The 25,317-nt window shown below is 44.0% G+C and overlaps 1 protein-coding gene across 1 annotated transcript in view; it reads right to left on the bottom strand.

Moving 5' to 3' along the window:
* The window catches only part of LOC139479020 (uncharacterized), a 79,678-nt gene that overhangs the window by 36,950 nt on the left and 17,411 nt on the right, over positions 1 to 25,317 (bottom strand). The window contains exons 5-21 of the mRNA XM_071261752.1: positions 23,242 to 23,304; positions 18,340 to 18,401; positions 14,372 to 14,449; positions 13,870 to 13,918; positions 13,251 to 13,329; positions 12,135 to 12,237; positions 11,657 to 11,730; positions 10,966 to 11,068; positions 10,352 to 10,470; positions 9,938 to 10,029; positions 9,530 to 9,618; positions 8,493 to 8,612; positions 7,474 to 7,609; positions 6,987 to 7,018; positions 6,516 to 6,582; positions 6,014 to 6,140; positions 2,134 to 2,169 (exon numbers count right to left, since the gene is read on the bottom strand). Coding sequence (XP_071117853.1) covers positions 2,134 to 2,169; positions 6,014 to 6,140; positions 6,516 to 6,582; positions 6,987 to 7,018; positions 7,474 to 7,609; positions 8,493 to 8,612; positions 9,530 to 9,618; positions 9,938 to 10,029; positions 10,352 to 10,470; positions 10,966 to 11,068; positions 11,657 to 11,730; positions 12,135 to 12,237; positions 13,251 to 13,329; positions 13,870 to 13,918; positions 14,372 to 14,449; positions 18,340 to 18,401; positions 23,242 to 23,304 — 1,429 coding nt within the window. The remainder of the gene's footprint in view (positions 1 to 2,133; positions 2,170 to 6,013; positions 6,141 to 6,515; positions 6,583 to 6,986; positions 7,019 to 7,473; positions 7,610 to 8,492; positions 8,613 to 9,529; positions 9,619 to 9,937; positions 10,030 to 10,351; positions 10,471 to 10,965; positions 11,069 to 11,656; positions 11,731 to 12,134; positions 12,238 to 13,250; positions 13,330 to 13,869; positions 13,919 to 14,371; positions 14,450 to 18,339; positions 18,402 to 23,241; positions 23,305 to 25,317) is intronic.

Below are 25,317 nucleotides of genomic sequence, written 5' to 3'. Positions count from 1 at the left end.
AGAGACATATGGGTGAATGGTGTATCTGGGGGTGAAACACACATGGGTGAATGGTGTATCTGGGGGTGAAACACACATGGGTGAATGGTGTATCTGGGGGTGAAACACACATGGGTGAATGGTGTATCTGGCGGTGAGACACACATGGGTGAATGGTGTATCTGGGGGTGAGACACATGGGTGAATGGTGTATCTGGCGGTGAGACACACATGGGTGAATGGTGTATCTGGGGGTGAAACACACATGGGTGAATGGTGTATCTGGGGGTGAGACACACATGGGTGAATGGTGTATCTGGGGGTGAGACACATGGGTGAATGGTGTATCTGGCGGTGAGACACACATGGGTGAATGGTGTATCTGGGGGTGAAACACACATGGGTGAATGGTGTATCTGGCGGTGAGACACACATGGGTGAATGGTGTATCTCCGGGTGAGACACATGGGAGAATGGTGTATCTTGGGGTGAGACACATGGGTGAATGGTGTATCTGGGGTGAGACACACATGGGTGAATGGTGTATCTGGGGTGAGACACACATGGGTGAATGGCGTATCTGGGGGTGAGACACACATGGGTGAATGGTGTACCTGGGGGTGAGACACATGGGTGAATGGTGTATCTGGGGTGAGACACACATGGATGAATGGTGTATCTCGGGGTGAGACACACATGGGTGAATGGTGTACCTGGGGGTGAGACAGACATGGGTGAATGGTGTATCTGGGGCGAGACACACATGGATGAATGGTGTATCTGGGGGTGAGACAGACATGGGTGAATGGTATACCTGGGGGTGAGACACACATGGGTGAATGGTGTACCTGGGGGTGAGACACACATGGGTGAATGGTGTATCTGGGGCGAGACACACATGGATGAATGGTGTATCTGGGGGTGAGACAGACATGGGTGAATGGTATACCTGGGGGTGAGACACACATGGGTGAATGGTGTACCTGGGGGTGAGACACACATGGGTGAATGGTGTATCTGGGGCGAGACACATGGGTGAATGGTGGTGAGACACATGGGTGAATGGTGGTGAGACACATGGGTGAATGGTCTATCTGGGGCGAGACACATTGGTGAATTATGGTGAGACACACATGGGTGTGTTGGTAGCAGCCTGTATGTCCATGAACACTACTATATCCGCATCCATGAACTACAACTTGATTTATGAGAGTGGTTAAACAGTCGTTTTCAGTGAAAAATGAGAGTCACGCATGTAAATGTTAGCCTATGTGTGTCTCTATATGTCAGAAAGTGGAAGTGTGGGAGACATAGCAACAGGCCAGTGTATCGTGCTTGGCTGTACATTGTCCACTGACCTGTTTAAGGCACAAGTTAGTTATGGTAAGTACTACAAGGGAAACTACTGAAATAAACAGGTTGTACCCAGTAAGCATAAAATCATCAACAATTTAAAAGTTTTTCAAAACCCTTTTTCAGAACTGTTGACTAAAGAAAGCATTAAATGAAAATACTTCCTAAGTATTAAATGTTAAAACATGCTGGAAAAGAGTAAAAGCACATACCTAAATGCAAAGCACGAACAATAAACAGTGCTATATTGTATCAGTAACTAAGGAAATTGACCTGCACACAAGCAGCCTTAGGCTTCCTCAGATAATAAGAATAGGGATATTGCAGACAATCTGAACCACTGAGACACAGGAATTAGCTTTCATTTGGATCACACTGATCTGAACTATGCAGGAATACCTAAGCTATGCTGCTCTCCAAATGATAAATGCCAGCATTCATCTCAAACTGATCAACACTAATGAACAAAGAACTTGTACAGTAAATCATTTGAAATGACATGCTGTGACAATCCTATCTCAGTGTTTCATGCTGTGACAAATCTATCTCAGTGTTTCATGCTGTGACATAAATATTTCAGTGTTTCATCCTGTCGACAAATATTTCAGCAATGTTTCAGCCTTTCATAAAATATATAATCGGAGTACGGTCATTGCAGTACAGTAAAACTAAGGACACGGACACTCCAAAACATGTACTACTAGGCTCCTGGTTAGACTTACAGATACTATCTACACTATGCAAGAATGCCTGATCCCTACAGGAGGTGTAAGACATTATAAACTGGCTAGGCTTAGTCACCTCTCCTGTACTTGTCTGAGCACATCTTGTCTGATGCTGAAATATGAACATGTTCATCAAAATGTCACTCGTGTGTCAACTTGCTCATTAAAAATAGTGTCACAAACGTTTCAATCTTTAATAAACTTTGTGTTCATATAAGTTGAATCTTCTTGAATCTAACTCTTGTATCCCCTTCAAACACCCATCCTCACACAAACATCATCCATACAAAACAGGCATGTCCACCTTGACATATATAGATATCAAGACCCTTGTATCACCCCTACAGTACTGACAGGCATCCACTGGGTACACTGCAACCCCCACCCCCCTCACATCTGCCAATCCACCCCATATACCCACCTGTCCCTCACACTGCTGACAGGCATCCACTGGGTACACTGCAACCCCCACCCCCCTCACATCTGCCAATCCACCCCATATACCCACCTGTCCCTCACACTGCTGACAGGCATCCACTGGGTACACTGCAACCCCCACCCCCTCACATCTGCCAATCCACCCCATATACCCACCTGTCCCTCACACTGCTGACAGGCATCCACTGGGTACACTGCAACCCCCACCCCCTCACATCTGCCAATCCACCCCATATACCCACCTGTCCCCCACACTGCTGACAGGCATCCACTGGGTACACTGCAACCCCCACCCCCCTCACATCTGCTAATCCACCCCATATACCCACCTGTCCCCCACACTGCTGACAGGCATCCACTGGGTACACTGCAACCCCCACCCCCTCACATATGGCAATCCATCCCATATACCCACCTGTCCCTCACACTGTTGACAGGCATCCACTGGGTACACTGCAACCCCCACCCCCCTCACATCTGCTAATCCACCCCATATACCCACCTGTCCCCCACACTGCTGACAGGCATCCACTGGGTACACTGCAACCCCCACCCCCTCACATATGGCAATCCACCCCATATACCCACCTGTCCCTCACACTGTTGACAGGCATCCACTGCGTACACTGCAACCCCCACCCCCTCACATATGGCAATCCACCCCATATACCCACCTGTCCCTCACACTGTTGACAGGCATCCACTGGGTACACTGCAACCCCCACCCCCTCACATCTGCCAATCCACCCCATATACCCACCTGTCCCCCACACTGCTGACAGGCATCCACTGGGTACACTGCAACCCCCACCCCCTCACATATGGCAATCCACCCCATATACCCACCTGTCCCTCACACTGTTGACAGGCATCCACTGGGTACACTGCAACCCCCACCCCCTCACATATGGCAATCCACCCCATATACCCACCAGTCCCTCACACTGTTGACACAGGCATCCACTGGGTACACTGCAACCCCCACCCCCCTCACATATGGCAATCTACCCCATATACCCACCTGTCCCTCACACTGTTGACAGGCATCCACTGGGTACACTGCAACCCCCACCCCCTTACATCTGCCAATCCACCCCATATACCCACCTATCCCCCACACTGCTGACAGGCATCCGCTGGGTACACTGCAACCCCCACCCCCTCACATCTGCCAATCCACCCCATATACCCACCTGTCCCCCACACTGCTGACAGGCATCCACTGGGTACACTGCAACCCCCACCCCCTCACATATGGCAATCCACCCCATATACCCACCTGTCCCTCACACTGTTGACAGGCATCCACTGGGTACACTGCAACCCCCACCCCCTCACATATGGCAATCCACCCCATATACCCACCAGTCCCTCACACTGTTGACACAGGCATCCACTGGGTACACTGCAACCCCCACCCCCCTCACATATGGCAATCTACCCCATATACCCACCTGTCCCTCACACTGTTGACAGGCATCCACTGGGTACACTGCAACCCCCACCCCCTTACATCTGCCAATCCACCCCATATACCCACCTATCCCCCACACTGCTGACAGGCATCCGCTGGGTACACTGCAACCCCCACCCCCTCACATCTGCCAATCCACCCCATATACCCACCTGTCCCCCACACTGCTGACAGGCATCCACTGGGTACACTGCCACCCCCACCCCCTCACATCTGCCAATCCACCCCATATACCCACCTGTCCCTCACACTGTTGACAGGCATCCACTGGGTACACTGCAACCCCCACCCCCTCACATCTGCCAATCCACCCCATATACCCACCTGTCCCTCACACTGTTGACAGGCATCCACTGGGTACACTGCCACCCCCACTCCCGCACATCTGCCAATCCAGCATCTGTACCCACCTGTCCCTCACACTGTTGACAGGCATCCACTGGGTACACTGCCACCCCCACTCCCGCACTTCTGCCAATCCAGCATCTGTACCCACCTGTCCCTCACACTGCTGACAGGCATCCACTGGGTACACTGCCACCCCCACTCCCGCACATCTGCCAATCCAGCATCTGTACCCACCTGTCCCTCACGCTGCTGACAGGCATCCACTGGGTACACTGCCACCCCCACTCCTGCACATCTGCCAATCCAGCATCTGTACCCACCTGTCCCTCACACTGCTGACAGGCATCCACTGGGTACACTGCAACCCCCACCCCCTCACATCTGCCAATCCACCCCATATACCCACCTGTCCCTCACACTGCTGACAGGCATCCACTGGGTACACTGCCACCCCCACCCCCACACATCTGCCAATCCACCCCATATACCCACCTGTCCCCCACACTGCTGACAGGCATCCACTGGGTACACTGCCACCCCCACCCCCTCACATCTGCCAATCCACCCCATATACCCACCTGTCCCTCACACTGTTGACAGGCATCCACTGGGTACACTGCCACCCCCACCCCCTCACATCTGCCAATCCACCCCATATACCCACCTGTCCCTCACACTGTTGACAGGCATCCACTGGGTACACTGCCACCCCTACTCCCGCACATCTGCCAATCCACCCCATATACCCACCTGTCCCTCACACTGTTGACAGGCATCCACTGGGTACACTGCAACCCCCACCCCCTCACATCTGCCAATCCAGCATCTGTACCCACCTGTCCCTCACACTGTTGATAGGCATCCACTGGGTACACTGCAACCCCCACCCCCTCACATCTGCCAATCCAGCATCTGTACCCACCTGTCCCTCACACTGCTGACAGGCATCCACTGGGTACACTGCCACCCCCACTCCCGCACATCAGCCAATCCAGCATCTGTACCCACCTGTCCCTCACACTGCTGACAGGCATCCACTGGGTACACTGCAACCCCTACCCCCTCACATCTGCCAATCCAGCATCTGTACCCACCTGTCCCTCACACTGTTGACAGGCATCCACTGGGTACACTGCAAACCCCACCCCCTCACATCTGCCAATCCAGCATCTGTACCCACCTGTCCCTCACACTGCTGACAGGCATCCACTGGGTACACTGCCACCCCCACTCCCGCACATCAGCCAATCCAGCATCTGTACCCACCTGTCTCCAAAACTGTTGACAGGCATCCACTGGGTACACTGCCACCCCCACCCCCGCACATCTGCCAATCCAGCATCTGTACCCACCTGTCCCTCACACTGTTGACAGACATTCACTGGGTACACTGCCACCCCCACTCCCGCACATCTGCCAATCCACCCCATATACCCACCTGTCCCCCACACTGCTGACAGGCATCCACTGGGTACACTGCCACCCCCACTCCCGCACATCTGCCAATCCAGCATCTGTACCCACCTGTCCCTCACACTGCTGACAGGCATCCACTGGGTACACTGCCACCCCCACCCCCTCACATCTGCCAATCCAGCATCTGTACCCACCTGTCCCCCACACTGTTGACAGGCATCCACTGGGTACACTGCCACCCCCACCCCCTCACATCTGCCAATCCAGCATCTGTACCCACCTGTCTCCAACAGTGCCAACAGGTTTCCACAGATGATACTGCAAGTCCCACTCTAGCTGCCTCATGTTAACGTATGTGTAGTGGTCATCCGAATCACGCAGCTTGCTGACCATTGCACCATTGGATACTGTAATCATAGGAATACTCTCAGTACATGCATGGCACAAGCTGTGACATCACAGGGCATCTCTTGGACAGACATTAACAAGTGATACATGTATACCTAAGATATAATTGTCTTGCTAATTAATTTAGACCACTGGTGTTTCACTGGCCATTTTTTATCCTGTGTTAAATTAGTAGATAGGATTTGGTTCAACATGAGTAAAACTGAGGCCAAACTCAAAATTTTCAATTCCTGTGGCAAAACATCTTCAAAGAGTTTCACATATTCTTCCCTACTATCAAACAGGGGAGAAACGTCTTGAAATCAAACTGAATATCAATGTTTACTTCAAAGAAAGTTTAGTATCATGCTTTACCTTAAGATGCGCTCACTTACCTGGAACTGCGTCCATGGCAACCAGTGCCAGGAATGGCTGAGGTAAGGAGATGACTTTTCCTATAGTCTGAAAACATAAATAGCTGGAATCTGATGAATGGGCTAAGGTACATGACCACCCCATCATATAGACATTCATTAAACATCCTATGAAGTATGAATTCCCACCGGAACAAGATGTTCCTCCCTGCTGGCCCATCACACACACATTGTGTTGATGTAGTCAGCATCATCACTGACAATGAAAGCTCCTCTGTTCCAGAACCAAGCTTCATTTCCATCTTAAGAATAATAGGAAGTGGGGTTGAATCAGAAAACTGCCTGCATTAATGGGTGTAACATATTCCAGACAAGACGTTTCTGAACAGACGACAGATGGACAGTCGGATGACCCGGCCTTCTGTCCTGATGATCTTAAATTGGATGAAATATCATCAACTTACTCTGATGTGACAATGTGTTTGTACCAACCTGTGGTCCTAATAACAAGACATCTCCTAAATCTGAAATAAAAATAAAACTTCAGGTTAATGTTTCACTCCTGATCAAACACATGTAGTGAGTATGACACAGATAAATAAAAAATGCAAATTATATCGTCAGTGTCTATGTATATTCAAAACATGCAATTTAGGTTTAATTTGGCCCCGTTGTTAATCACCTAACAAAAACAGGACAAAATGTGCCCTGATTAACAAAGTGTTAACACAATGGTCCAGAGCAGTACATGATTCAATGACTGTTATAATTTCTTCAGACCTTCGTGACCCTGTCTTCGATGTAGACTCAGTCGTCATCCTGTCCACTATGTCTACTACAGCCTTGCAAGTTTGGGAAATAATAACAATAATACTGAAACTTCTATGGTTTCATTGGTACTCTGCAGAAAAGCTGACATTTAGTAGTCCCAAGTAGTTACAAAATGTCACTGTAGAAAACATCGTGCAGTGTGACTCACGGGGGAATTTGTGTTTGTTTTTCCTGGGGGTGTGACACTGGACAACAGGGGGGTCTGAGTCTGGGCTGGTCACCCCCTTCATGTGGTACTCCGCCACGTCCACCGGGGTCTTGGCTCTCTTCACCGCCCCCAACGTCTGTAAGGAGGAGACAATCCAAGATATTTCAATCATCAGCATCATAAACCTCTGTTTAACCCGACACTTGTTAATTGCAAGGATTCCGGTACAATCTACACAACTGGCACTGAAGACTGCTGAAGTGTCCTTACCAGGTTTCCATGACAGATGCAGCCACGAGCACAAGACCCAATCATCTAATTGATGGTAGACATTTACAATTGAAGTTTTCATCCCTGCCTGCCTCACAACCAAACACCCAACCTCACATCATTGTGATGTACCCTAGAACCTTCAGGCAAAGAAAACTGCAAAATAACTTCACTGGCTGAAATACACCGTTTACATAGCGTTACCCAACATTCATGCTTCATGTGAATCACATCCACATAAGTATTAATAAACAAATAAATTGCCTCCTGCCTCATTTTTTCAAAGAACTTGAATACAAATCTAATCATGTATCTAAAATGGCCTAAACTTTGTTTTGGACATGAGACTCAGACCCAGAACAAGCTATCCTGGCAGCTACCCCTGACAACTGTTACTTGTAGCTCCTGAGAACTATTTTGCGCCACAGGTTTAAACTTGGGGCATCTTGCAGGGACACACCCATGTCCTCCACCAACACAGTCCTTGTTCAGAGCAGTTACTTTCTCACGTCTCTGTTTGCTATGTATATCTTGGCACCCTGTCCTATCCTGTGTGTTTTCAATGGCTCGGCTGCTGATACAAAACTTCCCCCATTGCAGCAGCTTTGACTTTAATCACCATGGCAAATTCCCAATTATCACAGAATCATGAGCTATTATGAGTATTACGATACAGATAGTTGTTATGATTATGGGCGTGGTCAAATTTTCCACAGAAGGGAAATATGTCATGGACCAGAGTCACTCACACTGAGTACTTTGTCCCCCACGGCCTCCCGTGGAGACTTGTTGGTGAGATTCATGGTCTGTTCCTGAACCTTCTGTAGCAGAATCTCGGAGATGTCCTCATACAACGCCCGCACATCTCTCTGAAAAACACAGTTGTGTCACAAGCATGCTTCAGGACCTAGAACAAAACTGAGACATCTGTTACCAGTATTCTCAAGAGTCCTTTTAGCTTAATTCTGTAAACCATATCATCTGCAGCTCTTGTCTGTTGTCATGATAATAAACACGCAATAGTAGTCTCCCATTATTCAACTTTCTTGAAGAATTGCTTACATTAGTTAAGAAATATACAAATCGTGGCCGTAGTTTATTGCACAATAAAACACTGTAGGTAGAATAAACCATGAGGATGCAGCTCCAACTGGTTTATTCTCTCTGCAGTGTATTATTGTACAATAAACAACAACCTAAAGTTGTTTACTCTTATGTATGAGATATCTACATTATTTACAGCCTCTTTAAAATTAGTTACCATTAATTAAATAATGACTCCCTGAATATACTCTGATCTCAGCAATGTCTGACAAGTCCATTTTATGAAAAGGGGGTTAAGCTTGGTATTTTCCTGATATTCTCACAATTCTGTACCCTTTCTCCCAATACTGATTGTCAAATCTCGCCCACTTTTGGTGCAATCGTTCAGCCATTGCATTTATCTGTGTTGCCCAGCTACATCTATGGGGAACAACTCACTACCCTCTCAAAAATAGTGTCGTCCAATTTACAACATCATTGAGTTGCTAGCATGGTGTCATGATAGGACAATGTTATATCCTGAAAAAAAGCCTCACATTCTTTACTGCTATTTGAAATTTATGGTGTCTAAATAATGCATTTACTATACTCTGTTAAGTAAGGAAGAGTTGTCTCCCCTTATTGAGTCCACAAATACACACCATACACCGTAACAGTAAACCTGAGCTATTTCTAACAAGCATGACTGTCTTTCATAGCATCCATTCCTAGTTCTACTGTAAGACAAATGAGTGCGACATACCCCCTCAGACCTGTAATTGTGAGCTAGTTGGGTAATTTTTCCAATAATGCTTCGGTCTCCTGTTCCCGTGGTAACCAAGTTCATCACTCCTAAAAATAAACAGTAATCAAACAAATGATCCAATAATTAGTCATATTTATAAGGCAAAATCATGTTGATACCTTTCATTATTTCAAATAAACATTGTTTTTCCTACAGTGCACAACATCAAAGCTACAACATCATAACAGTCAAATTTGGACCAGAGCCAGGGGTACACAACAACACACGACATCGACAGCACTGTGAGGGACTGGTGGATAAACATGTTTCTTTGAAATCACTCATATATATGAATGACACATTTTTTCTATATCACTCCCCTTCTTTTCTTCAGGTAGGTATCATATATACATCACAGAGGCTCACCGACATCCTTCTCCATGTATTCAAAGAAGGCCGGCACAATACACATCAGCTGAACAATCTCCGATGCCAGGAGACACTTGTAATCTCGATAGCTGAAACACGGAAACACTGCATTAACGTCAGTCAACAAAATCACTTTTAAAATTGTCCTGAAATAAATGATTAAATAGGAGGTCCCCATCTGGACCAAATATAAAGGTGTTATTTTTTGTTTTGTTATAAAGAAATCTACTAAGATCAAGAGTCAACTATTATGGAAAGTGCCAGCTAGGGACAGGACTGTGTCCGAGGTTTACATACACCAGTGTAAGTACTGTCTCAGGTACACATTAACACCTTTCGTGTTTGTGTGATGCTTCTCTCCGCTGCTATCAACACCTGATGATAATGTGCACCGTGTGATTGTCATCTTACATGTTGTGCATCTTGCCAGCAGCCTGAGCGTCCCCCTGGGCGTCGGACTGACTGAGTCGAGTGAGTTCCGCCACGGTGTAGAACAGACACAGGTACAGGCGGTCGTACAGCCCTCCATCCTGACAACACAGGTAAACACTCATGTAATTATGTTGAAGGTATAAGTACCCTGTTGGCCCACCTGTTGGCCCACCGGCCTAGCATAATCCTTCCAATAAGCAACACATTTGAAACTGAATGTGAAATGTAAAAGATGTGCATAATTTGTACCTGCTACACCATCAAATGAATAGGATGACTCAAATGTGTTCAAACACATGATTTCTGTGGTTTTCAGAAAGCATGCTTCTAACTGGAACACAAGCAAGTGTACGACCCAGATACAGACAGTAGTTCATAGGTTTGGTTATAGAAATAAACTTAGGTCTTGCTTACATTTTTTCTCATTTTAGCCATGATCTGTACATGATCAAGTCATAGCCCAAAACTTGGAAATGACAGAAAATAATATGTACTTGGTGGACATGAACCTCTCCAATTACAATAATCCAAAAACGTTCTGATACTTTCAAACTTTCTGTTTCTAGTGGTCCCCAAACTACCGTGTGACTGACCTCCCTGATGTCCTTGTCCACCTTGATGGCCGACAGCAGGATGCCCACCACCTGACACCGCACGTCCTTGGGCAACAGGAACAGGTCCATGGTGTACACCTTCCTGTCAGTCAGTCAGTGAGTGAGTCAGTGAGTGAGTGTGTGAGTGAGGCAGTTGGGTTTAAGACTGATTTGTACAGGACTTCATATATATCACAGCAAGTCTGTTTAATGTGGGTGAGATGGACACTATTTCAAAGTATTTCATTCGCAGTTTGTCAGCTTAAAGTGGGTGAAAAACCCAAAAGTACACAGGTTGTATATATTTACTTCTTCTTTGGTATACATGCATGTACATGGTGCTGACAAACTCAGGATCATAAGCAGGGTAAATCTTGTGATTTCAAACCCATCACAAGCAGACCCGGGCAATGAACACAACATTGCAAATCTCGGAACATCAGACGACTAGAATGACTTCTGTGTTTGTTTATTGTTTAAAGCCGCACACATCGATAATGATCGAGCATCAATCCATGCAATTGGGATACGATGACATGTACCAACCAAGACAGCGAACCTGACCACCCGATCCCCTTAGTTAGACAAGCATAGTCGCCTCCTACGAGAAGCATGGGTTGCTGAAGCCCTATTCTACTGGGATGTTCACGGGTCAGTTACTTGTGTGAAGGCTACCAAGCTACAAGCCTACCCTATCTTCCCCAGCATGGCCGTCTCCAGCGTCTCCTTCACCAGGTGTGTGGGCATTACAAACTCTAGTGACGCCTGAAACAACACCTGCATATTACCGTACAAAGTATTCCCCCAAATGTATTAAGATATAAAAGCTGTCAGTGCAGAGTTATTTCCCTTTAACAGGCAGACAGATTAACATAGTAAGATATGTTGATGTTACCATATTTGCCTTTTTTTAGCGCCCTGCTCCAATAAGCATCCCTTATCAACTTCTAAACCAATCTGAAAGTCATCTTTATATGCACCACTACCAAGAATGAAAATTTACATGAAAGTCTATTTACAGAAAACAGAAAATGCCCAGTAACTGTTATCAAACAAGTCTTAGTTTCATCAACTCAGTTTGTTGACTACTCATCAAGCTCTGTAAACAGTGCGGCCCTGTGGCCATGTTTGTGACCAGCGTATGTGTATAGTTCTTGATTGACACTGACCACCAGTAGCAGCAGCAGCATATTGCATCTCTCCCGGTCAGTGGGCCGCACCTCCAGCAGGTCCTCCAGGAACGTCCGGCGGTAACGCAGCACCTGGAAGTCTCTGCACAAACATCAATTATCAAATCAGGATATAGATGTCACAATATCTTTACCTCGAGGTGTTTGCAAGTACTCGCATAACCAGAGGGCAGTCCCTTCACTGCCATTTCCCCCCAGCCTCGCAACATACCTCCATGCACTTCAAGTCAGAAAATATTACTTCCATCCCTTAAACAAGGCAATGTTTTCAATATGCAGCAATTACCAAATTCCAGGACTGCACAAGTACCTGAGCAACAGTCACTGCCAACGAATGACACAACAAGTTTCACAATTACCTCAAAGACAAGAGTTTCAGAATCATTTTCTAGGACATTGATTGTCATCCTAAATGTAAACATTTCAACATTTAGTTTCAAATTTGGTAATGGTATAGAAGAATGTTCTATCAAAAATTGAAAAATACCACCAAAATCTCCTAATGCCATTTGTAACTGAAAAAAAAAAAAAATGTTGAAAGATGTCCTTGACCATGTTGACCTTTGAGAGACATGGCATCAACATGCCGGTATATACAGCTCTGTGTCTGTAGATTTAACACTGAACTTTGACCAATACCCTTTCAAACCAAGACCCCTTCTTAGAGGAGGTACCATGTTCATGATATGTTTTATAAAAGTGTAATTCTGACTTGGACCTTATGGGAAAGGACCCCTAAAGTCCATGCAGAATAAATCCATTGTAAGATAGCCTCCAATGTAAAAGATCTTTTGCCTTATTCAAGAGAGATTATGATACAACTATGTTTCACAATTACTTAAAAGGTTATCTTGGCCTTTAACATACAGCAATAGTGTACAGAACACGGAATGTACGTTTGAGGACAACAGATACAACATCCCACACATGTCAGAATCTGCCACACCTGGAGCCACTAAGTGGAGTTTTACATATACATGCTACATGTCTTAACATCTTGTCAAGAAAGTTTTCTGAAATCAAAACTGATGGAGACATTTCTAACTTTGGGAAAGTTGATAATGTAGTGACACTGGAACAGTTACAGCAACCAACCTCTTTGTGTACTTCCTCTCTGTTGTGAGGTCCTCTTGTAGATTGAAAGCTAAGTATTTAAGTCGTCTTTGGTCAATTTCTGCAAAGAAAAACACAAACAGCTTGATGAATAGGAAAGCAATCCTCTCACCACACTAAATCTTAAATAGTCTACATTAATTGCATGAAATTACTGGTTTAATAAAAGTCACACTGAAAAAAAGTCAGGTGATTTTGTGAACCAACAAACATATTATATGATGAAACTTCTTCCAGGGTCTGGAACTGCATCTGTGCAGCTGAAATCTGCATCAAACACCTCAGATGCATGTACAATGGAAGTGAGTGTGGGTTGGACAACTTGTCATTCAGCTATTAGCAAGGCCTGTCAGGGAAGAAAGCCAACACCAATGAAAGTTGGAGAAGGTTTTGAAGTTTACCACTTGGTAAACTTGACAAGAATTGGTATGAAGACAGATTGATGTGCAATATCAGTCTGAATTGAGGATCTGAACCAATAGACTTTGCTTGGCAAAGGGACACAACTCTACACAACACGTTACAACACCCTGGATCACCAGTCATGTGTGTCTGCATTGAGACAAGGAATACTGCTCACACAACTAATCACAGAACTCACCTATATTATGAGCAGCATTGATAGGGAACTTCGTTAGCAGATGTTTAGACTGGAATGAAATAAAAACAGCTGTTTCATAACCTGGTCCTTGATGATTTGTTTGTTGTTTAAAACTGTACTCAGCAATGTTCCAGCTATATGATGGCGGCCTAGAGTGTGGACCAGATAAACCAGAGATTGATATTGTGATATATACAATGACACACATTCAACCAAGTCATGGAATCTTAGGACAAGCACAGGTAGCTTGGGACCTGCTGTTATCCAGATCCCTACAGGGATCTTCCATGATAAACAGCTCCTTGCTCCAATAGAATTTGAATCTAAGGACCCTAAACCTTTATGATATAACGTATTATTATGAAATGACATTATTTTCATTTCAATCATTAATACCTCCAAAAACAAGGTGTCATGTGTTGTTTCATTATTGATACTTGGTACTGTTTGCTAGACACATGTTTTGGGGTGATGCCCATGTGGGACCTCCCTCAGAGCCTACCTTGTCCCCGAAGATCCCGTTCACCTGTATTTTCTTAAGTGTGCTTGGTATAAACCACTCCCTGCCCAGCTTGTGTCTCTGAAATGTAGGACCACATGGTGAGTTCAGATTCAAGGCTGAGTTTGTCAGTCACATTTCTGACCCCGTTTTGGGCGCTCATAATGCCTACTGGAAGGAGTTGGTGCCTACTGGAGAATTTGGTGACTTCTGGAAAGACTAGGTGCCTAAAAGAAGTACTCAGTACCTACTGAAACTGAAGTACTTCGTGCCTACTGGAGAATTTGGTGCTTACTAGGAAGTACATGGTGCCTACTGGAAGGATTTGGTGCCTACTGGAAGTACTTCTTGCCTACTGGAAGTACTTCGAGGCTACTGGAAGTATGTGGTGCCTACTGGAAGTATGTGGTGCCTACTGAAAGTACATGGTGCCTACTGGAAGTATGTGGTGCCTACTGGAAGTACATGGTGCCTACTGGAAGTATGTGGTGCCTACTGGAAGAACTTCGTGCCTACTGAAAGTATGTGGCACCTACTGCCTACTGGAATGAAATGGCACCTACTGGACGTTCTTTGTGCCTACTGGAAGTACATGGTGCCTACTGGAAGTACTTTGAAAGTATGTGGTGCCTACTGGATGTACTTTGAAAGTATGTGGCACCTACTGGAAGTACTCTGAAAGTATGTGGTGCCTACAGGAAGTACATGGTGCCTACTGGAAGTATGTGGTGCCTACTGGAAGTACTTCAAGGCTACTGGATGTACTTTGAAAGTATGTGGCACCTACTGGAAGTACTTTGAAAGTATGTGGTGCCTACAGGAAGTACATGGTGCCTACTGGAAGTATGTGGTGCCTACTGGAAGTATGTGGTGCCTACTGGAAGTATGTGGTGCCTACTGGAAGTACACTGGAGAATTTGGTGCCTACTGGTAGTACTTGGGGCCTACTTGATTATATGGTGCCTACTGGAAGTACATGGAGCCTACTGGAGAATTTGGTGTCGAACAACTCTCAGCTACCACTTACTGCACAGTTTGTCATAGTGTCCCAAGTTCCAGATGTGTAGCATATCTGCATAAAATAGTCACACACAAAATCACTACTGCCAAAATTATACTATAAATTGCCCGCATGAATACCTGGATGATACATGTAGCCTTTTCAGCTAATGTATCTGTATTACCTCATGCAGGCATCACATACGCATGAACTGCAGTGAATACTGCACAAAAGTCCTATGCTAGTATTGTGTAACTTAAAAAAAGGTATGTTACAGTTGTGAGCTTCTACGACATGAGAAACACTGTAGGCAGATCAAGAACAGTTGAAGAAATTCAAAATCCAACACCATTTTTAGCAGAATTCAGAATTTCTTATAGAATATCTACTTTCTGGTAGACCCGAACTGAGGGAATAAGAACATAGAGAACCCCAAATACTAGATCTATCAATACCCAATGAGAATCAGAACATGCCTATACTCAGTGGTTAATTTTTTTGTTCCATCCTGCTGCAAATAAGATGCCAACATCGGGCCAAAACAGATACACACAGTTCCGAAAAGAAGCATAAGTTTTAAAAAAAACAAAATTTAAGCTGCAATAATGATCGCTATCAATTGAAAAATATCAGTAAACCCCAAAAGAGCCTCAACATGATACTCAGAACATGATAATGCTATTTTTTCTCCTGATCACTTATCGACGGTTTAACATATGAACCTGAGGTGCCCACGACGAGGCTCGTGCAGTGAGGACTCCAGAGGACCTTCCTGTAGAGTGTAAGTGACATCAACAAGGTGGGTAATATGTGGAGCTTATTGGGCCCATCAATCACAGGCGATATTGATTATGTAAACACAACGTCTATAGTTGACTCGACTGCAGCACACAAGTGCTCGCCCAATCACTGCAGGCAAATGCCTCGATAGTTTTGTTTCTGATTAAATGAGCTGTGTGATTGATGACTTAGAAGGTTGTTGGGCTTACAATAATTACTGTGAAGAATTGCTTGATTCATACATTCTGTTATCAAACGATGGAGTGAATATTAAAGACCAGCGTTTGACTCAATACACCTGTCCCAAACATCTGTATCAGTAGCCAAGGTAGTGGGGTGAGGCTACCAAAAGTGGCAATATTGACACACGCTTTCATCACAGTTGGGTTAATGAATATTTGTTTTGGCATAATTTGTGTGAATTAAAGTTTCTAAAAAATACTCAGCTGTGAAGTTTGCGGAATAATACTTTATAAAAAATGAGAAATCAAATATCATTACCACAATATATATAATAAATACCATAAACCTTAAAAAGATAGCTCTGCAATCAGGTTATTAATTTTCTTTAGTGGCATTTTGGATAGATACAGAATATTTTTTTGGTCGCTGCTTCAAATCTTCTATAAAGGAGACAATAATTGTTTTGGTGTTTACAACACATACTACAGTAATTCAGGACATCAAGTGAACAGGTTTTGTTTGTAAATATAACTTCTTTTTTCCCTTATTTTCTGGCTAAAGATGCTAACGCATAATCTGTCCTATTTGCTGCTTCCTTCTGTCAGCCTTTCTTGACTGACACAGCCAACTTGAGAAAGGCCGACTGTGAAAGTGAAGCGCACTGCTCACATCCGTTATCATCCATACACTGTACACCGTACCTCCTGGTACTTCCAACAAGAAGAGTGAGGGTCCCCCATGACTGTCTGCACTTCTTACATATCGATCACATTAATACTAAAAAGTGTGAAAACACTACCAACATGCTAGTAAAAGAATCTCAGAGAAATAGTTGATGCTTCCTCCAGCACAGAGAGGAAAGAAGTGATTTTTTCCCACCTTGCACATATGCTGTAGGCAGCTATGTGCTAACACGGGTACAACTACTCATGCATAGGTGAAAGTGAAGAGGACTTCTGTTGAAAATCTGAAGACTAAGTTACAGTGTGAAATACGGGATTATGGCAGTGATGTAATAGAGGTATGGTATTCACAAGAATTATTATTGTAATAATAAAATGAATATTTAAAATACCACAGTAAACAGATCTACAATGTTGTTTCCATCTGTGAACAAGTGTAACATGTTGTAGTGTGTTTTGCTTGTTTGGTTAGGCTCAGTCCTGACATACTGGAATGGACTGATGTGTAAGTCAGCAATGTTGCAGTAGTTTGTCCTGTGTGTTATTGGATCTGGGATGCGACAGACATAGCTGTATATAGTAGGCATTGATCCACAAAGACCTTGTACAACTGAAAAAGGAATTTACCAAATTTTTGAGCTTTTTCTCAATACTTTTATTATTTTCTCCTAATTTCAAGTTTTAGATAATCAAAGAATTGAAAAGAAAAGAAAAATACTCCAATTACGCTTCCAAGGTGGAAACATTAGGCTGTCATATATGAGTTTACCTACATGCTTCGGTTTTATTGGCTTCAATCATTCCAACATACATACTCCTTTGTGTCTTATGAATTGGAATCATTGTCTTCACCACAGCCAAAAGACCCTGCTAAACATTCAACAATCAAATAAGTTGCTTCACCTGCTCAACTGCTACTTGGGAAGAGATTGTCAGGTGAGCTAAACATGAGAGGTACTACCATATCTAATGTGCTTCTGACAGGGCTGCAAATCCAAACAGGCCAAGCCAACTGTTCCTACTTGAGACACAGCTAACCCACTGAAGCACTGGTGTGTGTGTGGAGGGACATATTGTCCATGAAATCTTAAATGATAAATTTGTTCCAAGTTTTCCAATTCTGATTTGATGTGGAAAATAGCCAGCTTGACTTGCCTATATATATATCTCACATGTAAACTGGATTTGGTCGATTCAAACATTGATATTTAACCATCATGGTGCATGACTAAACACAAGTTGTCTGTTATCTGGGGGTCTGTTCTCATCCTGATTCCACAAGGGGCACTAGGTTACCATGGTTACAATAACAAGAATAAACTCACAACTGGATGTTCGGTGAGTGCTGAGTCCTGGAAGAAGTGCTTGACCTGCAGTCTCTCCGCCGCTGAAACAAAAACAGGACAGGATGCAATATGTTTCCAGTGAGAAACAGTGTGAGAAACAGCATGAGAACAATAGGAGAAACAGTGTCATAACCCAATGTGAGAAACAGAGTGAGAAACAGCATGAGAACAATAGGAGAAACAGTGTCATAACCCAGTGTGAGAAACAGTGTCATAACCCAATGTGAGAAACAGAGTGAGAAACAGCATGAGAAACAGCATGAGAACAATAGGAGAAACAGTGTCATAACCCAATGTGAGAAACAGAGTGAGAAACAGCATGAGAAACAGCATGAGAACAATAGGAGAAACAGTGTCATAACCCAATGTGAGAAACAGTGTGAGAAACAGCATGAGAAACAGCATGAGAACAATAGGAGAAACAGTGTCATAACCCAATGTGAGAAACAGTGTGAGAAACAGCATGAGAAACAGTTTGAGAAACAGAGGGAGCAACAAAAGGGAGAAACAGAGTGATAACACCAATGTGAGAAACAGAGGGAGAAACAGTTGGAGAAACCTCCATAAAATATGACAGTCTCTAAGGGATGGTCGTAAAAAATGATACACATATTTGTGGAGGGTTGTGAAGAAATGGACATCATACAATTAAATATGAAGGCTTCTGCATGTTGTCTTTGCAGGGAGGGGCATGAACAACATGCATCAGGAGATGGGGTGGGTCAGACATATAGAACTTCACTGGGTGGGATGGAATAAATTCGGGTCTAGTGAATGCAACAATACTAAAATCAAGAAATCAATATCAACAATCAAAGATTTAGAGTTGGCATTGATTTTACGACCATAATGAAAACAGAGTATCCTGTTGGTGAAAGCTTGATGACCAAGTACTGACCTGCTAACAGTCATTGGGAATTCATGGTAATATAAAAAGTACACCGATTCATGCCACTAAAATATCTTATTGAATATAAAGATGTATGATAATGTATCTGCTGACAGGCACACAACCCTAGAAGCACATGTACTCTAGCTCAGACAGGCCATTATATAGCACTGACACTAGAACGCTGCCAGAAGAGATGGCGGTTAAATGAACAGATTTCCATATGGAAGTGTATGTCTGCATATATATATAAAAGGTGAAGTAGCACTAACCTCACAATACAGTGTTGTACACATGTGCATCACCTAGTCCATGGAAGGAACAACTGGCCATAGACATACAGTGTATGCTTATGTCTGTGTGCCATCATGAAGGAAAGGTGAGGTGAGGTGAAAAGGGGTTTACCGTCATGTCCAAGATGCACCTATATAGCCATGTGCATGTGTGTGGCTGCTTGTACTAGTCCAGACTAATGCTGATTACATAGTACTGGCCCACAGAGATACCATGGCCAATTTTACATGAATACCCCACACAGACACAGTATGCTGACTAAGAGCCAACCAGTCTTTGTTTTAACCCCTTAGTGCCAGGCAAAGTAACAACAAGTACCATCTTTTAAAGTCTTTTGATATGACGCGGCCGGGGATGGAACCCCCGACCTTCCGCTCCCTGGGCGGACGTTCTGCCACCAGACCACAGAGGCTTCTAATGGTGGACAGGGGTAACCCCCGACCTTCCGCTCCCTGGGCGGACGTTCTGCCTTCAGACCACAGAGGCTTCTAGTGGTGGACAGGGGGGACCCCAGACCTTCCGCTCCCTGGGCGGACGTTCTGCCACCAGACCACACATGCTTCTAATGGTGGACAGGGGGAACTCCTGACCTTCCGCTCCCTGGGCAGACGTTCTGCCACCAGACCACACAGGCTTCTAGTGGTGGACAGGGGGAACCCCCGACCTTCCGCTCCCTGGGCGGACGTTCTGCCACCAGACCACAGAGGCTTCTAATGGTGGACAGGGGGAACCCCCGACCTTCCGCTTCCTGCGCAGACGTTCTGCCACCAGACCACACAGGCTTCTAGTGATGGACAGGGGGAATCCCCGACCTACCACTCCCTGGGCGGACGTTCTGCCACCAGACCACAGAGGCTTCTAATGGTGGACAGGGGGAACCTCCGACCTACCACTCCCTGGGCGGACGTTCTGCCACCAGACCACAGAGGCTTCTAATGGTGGACAGGGGGGACCCCCGACCTTCCGCTCCCTGGGCGGACGTTCTGCCACCAGACCACAGAGGCTTCTAATGGTGGACAGGGGGAACCCCCGACCTTCCGCTCCCTGGGCGGACGTTCTGCCTTCAGACCACAGAGGCTTCTAGTGGTGGACAGGGGGGACCCCAGACCTTCCGCTCCCTGGGCGGACGTTCTGCCACCAGACCACACAGGCTTCTAATGGTGGACAGGGGGAACCCCCGACCTTCCGCTACCTGGGCGGACGTTCTGCCACCAGACCACACAGGCTTCTAATGGTGGGCAGGGGGAACCCCCGACCTTCCGCTCCCTGGGCGGACGTTCTGCCACCAGACCACAGAGGCTTCTAATGGTGGACAGGGGGAACACCCGATAGAATGTTGTCGTAGATGAATACTCTTATCATTAAACATTTCAGATTTCTGAGCTATTTCTGTCCATCATTAAAAATAAATAAGAGAGTTGGGTTTTGTAGATTCTTAAAGGAGTTGCTGCTTACCGTATTTTCTTGAGTATAGTGCGCACCCATGTATAATGCGCACCCCCCTCTAGCGGGTTCAATATTTTTGGAAAAAAAAGAAATTTGAATATTCTGCGCAGAAAAAAAGTACACCGTATCCCTTCAGTGAAGTCCGGCAAACGAACGGGTGATGAGAAACTTTGTCAGTACAAATTCGAAATTTGAGATAAAAAATCACCAGACATGTTGATTTACCGTTTAAATTGTATTTTTTGGTTCTGCTAGGCATTGTTTTATATCCAGGGATTAAGATTACCTTGTGTATTTTCTCGTAAACTAAGCCGGACACAGCAATCAGCTGTACACACGTTTTCTTGGAATCTACCGGTGATTCGGTCAAGACACACCCAATGATATAACTTTACAGTATTTTAATGCAAGGATCAGCAAAAGTTGTATCTGAAACTATTTTTTTATCAGGAATAATATATTCCAATATCTTGTTAATTTAGATGCAGCTTTTACTAAACATATTTAAAACATGCATGAAATACTCACATTCCCCGCCAGTATGACATGTCAGGTGTGTGCAATGCATTAGCTCCTGTGAACTATGTTCACTGGGCCTTTTTGTAAATGGCCTAATTGCAGCACTAAAAAAAAGTTATGCTGGTGTTGTTTTCCGATCTGCAGTGTATGATAGAATGTGTTACTGAATCTGTAATGAGTAAGGATGAGGCATATGGACGAACAACTTCTTTATTACAATTAGGAGCGATGGTTTCGGTGTAGGTTCTAACACCATTATGAAGCAAGTGAAGTACAGAGTATGGTTGACAAGAATATATATTGTTTATACAGTTGAGTTGGTTTAAGATCAGTTACACTGTTGTATTTGTAATGAGTTGTGCTTCTGTATGAAGTTAGTCAGTGAATGCAACAAATATGTCCATGACAATTTTGGAGGAACATACACTCAAGCAATGCAGAACTTACCAACAAGAAAGGAAATGTATTCAATACTGTGAGATGACATTATGTTCCAAGTTTGGTAAAGAAATATAGTATGTTTTTCAAGATCTGCTCCGGAAACGAGGACTACAGCCATTTCAGTCTAAATCAAAGTCGTTGCCATGGAAACTCGAAAAATAACTTTTTTTAAAATCCCAAACTATCAAAAGGCACCAGTTCACCACTAGACCTATCTATGTGCCAATTTTGATGAAGAAATATAGTACGGTTTTCAAGATCTGCTCCGGAAACGAGGACTACCGCCATTTTCAGTCTAAATCAAAGTCGTTGCCATGGAAACTCGAAAAATAACTTTTTTAAAAATCCCAAACTATCAAAAGGCACCAGTTCACCACTAGATCTATCTATGTGCCAAGTCTGGTGAAGAAATATGGTACGGTTTTCAAGATCTGCTCCGGAAACGAAATGTGACGGACGGACGGAAGGACGGCACCCATTCCTATATCCCCCTTCCACTTCGTGGCGGGGAAAAATAATAATAACCCTAAGCGAAGCAGCTGATCACTATTGCCGGGTATTAATTTTTACATGGAATCAGTCTGACCAGTCACCGTCAAGGCTACCGTGCACGTGATCGCGAGAATTACGTGTTGACATAGAATCGTCCAACAAAAACAAATATGACTTTTAACGAATCAAAGTATGGCATTTATGATATATGTATCCATTCTCTGTCAACTAAAGTTCATTTCAAGGCGTCAGTAGCGGTAATCTGACCGTGGTTGCTGTTAATAACGGTGAGTTGTGCGATCTTCCGATCGCTTCACACACGATTTCGACGAAATTAATTAAAACAATAATAAAAAGGAATTTTGAAAAAAATTAATGAAATAAGTTACAAACATAAGTCCAGATATACAATGAACACTTTTTATAGCCAGAGAGTGTAATTACATGAATAATTTGCGAACTTCAGTATGGATTTGTTGACGTGGTATTTCCGGTGTTACGTGCTCACGGTAATGTCTTTCCTTGGGGGGGAAAAACATCAAAACTCATTAATTCGTGTATAATGCGCACCCCCTTCTCCACAGCTGTGTTTTTTGGAAAAAAAAGTGCGCACTATACTCAAGAAAATACAGTAATTAAGGAAGCAATAGTCTGATTTGGTCATCAATTTAACTGTTGATGTTTTAACCAACCGGTACTTAAATGTAATTCCATTGGCCCATGGACTTTTGTTAAGCACCAATAGTTGGACCAAGCAAGGCACCTGTGTGTTCAAGTGTATTACAAAGTTTTCAACTTACAAGTGACAATTCTTCCATCTAGCATCCAGATATTGGGCAGACAGTCTATCACATGGATCCTATCTGAAACAACCAAAATGATCACAATGACAAACTTTCAAAACTGAATTCCAGAATTCTTGTCTGTGAGATGCTTCGTGCCAAGGTCATCCACATTACATCTTCCATACTTCACAGGTTTGTGTACAGTACGTTCCTCCATCTCACGTGAATACATGACAGGCCAATATAGAGTGTAAGCTAGTAGAGGGCTAGCTAGCCTCAAATGTTACTGGCCAGATTCAAATTTCACAATCTTAAAAATGCGACAGTTTTGTTCCCCACCACGTTTGACATGGACGGTCCAAGTTCGCTAAGTAACAAAGCTTGTGATTGGTTAAACTCAAAATTACAACCAAACAAAACATGTTTGTTATACATAGTGTTACAAAGACGACAGTCACTCAAACAAGATGACAGAGGATAACTCTAATATCACATCGTTTAATTTTGGATATTAATTACATTTGTTCTTATTTTTGATGGTCATATTGAGCTACAGAAATGGGAGATCAATTTTTTATTTAATGAACTAAGGGGTGGGCACAAAAAATCCCCATTAAAATTTCAGTAGCCATTTGGACTCGGGACATTTCAGAACATTTAGCCCGATCAAAATTTTGCCAGCCACAGGATAGTGGGCAGGCGGCTATTCTACACATTGGTAGTGTCTATATTTAGTCAAGTAAGGAAACAAGGCCGTGTTTAACTAATGAGACTTAACAAACCCAGTGCCTGAATAGTGTGTGGACCCTAGCCTGTGTTGAGTAGATGATTGCAAGTCACACATTACAAGAAATATTGCCATTTGTACTCATGAGCACTGGTTGGTATCCCTCTCAATGGAGCAAGGCCTTAGCTTGTTCTGTTGGCTAAATATAGCGACGTCACTGCCGATCTGCTGTCTGTATTCATACAGGAACATTGTGTATACAAACCCGTGTGATACTGACAACGTCAATATTACTGCTGTATTACAACGGCCTATACATAATCATGTCTGGAAAGAAGACACGACCTCCACATGTTGGGGTCCAATGAAAAAGTTAAAAAGTGTATTGGGAGGATACAATCGCCTTGGAAAAGCATGGAGCAGTGGGAACCAATTCTGACTGTATTCCCTATATGACCTTCTTGGATGGCTAACACAGATTCAGATTTGTCAGACTGAGAGACATTATAAAACTGTCTGGAGCTCACAACAGCTGGCCTTGACCCTGCATCTGCTTCAACACCATCCACAGTTTTACTACATCAGGAATTTTCCAATGCAATTAGGATTTCCAACCTGTATTTGGCACAACTTTAATATTCCACTTTTCCCAGATCAAAATTCATCAAAACTTTCTAGATAATTATAGCTTAATACAACATCAAACACTCACTAAATGATCTGAAACAATCATCATATAAAGGCCAGTTCAGTATTACTTCTCCAGGCAATTCCAAGGTCAAGGTCATTGTACCAAAACAGGAATAGAAAAAACCCACTACCCAGCTAGTTAGGGAAGTGTTGTAGGTATCTTGAGAGCATACTGTCTTTCTTCATGTTGTTCTACTTGTGCAATCATTTCCATCACTGTTCACCACAGTGAAACAGATGCTAAATCTTGTCATTAAATAAAACTGATGTTTTCTCGCAATCCCCAAATGCATTCAACTAAGATGGTTTACCCCTTGTCTGATCCAGTGTGCCATACATCTGTACCCTATACTTCAACAACAGTGCAGAATGCATCAGTCACATCTAAAACCAACAATACATATTTTCCCCTGTAGAAATTGTAACAACATTTCATTCCTTGAACACATATCACTTTACAGCCATTACAAACTTCAATCCAGCTGAAGACAATACACAACAATAATGCACCATTTATCTGCTACCAAATCTACAAAAGCCATTTCACACTGAAAGTGAACAGCGTTTCCCTACACAAAACAGTTGCTCAGGCAGGTAAGTGCTGGCCATATAAGTAACAAGTGACAATAGCAGCTCCGCCCTGGACTGAAACATTACTGCTTTAAGTGCAAATA

The sequence above is a fragment of the Haliotis cracherodii genome, unplaced genomic scaffold (assembly GCF_022045235.1).
Source record: "Haliotis cracherodii isolate W230 unplaced genomic scaffold, xgHalCrac1.p SCAF_4, whole genome shotgun sequence".
Lineage (NCBI taxonomy): Eukaryota > Metazoa > Mollusca > Gastropoda > Lepetellida > Haliotidae > Haliotis > Haliotis cracherodii.
Note: the sequence above shows the minus strand (reverse complement) of the source record. Positions and strands in the feature narration are given on the sequence as shown.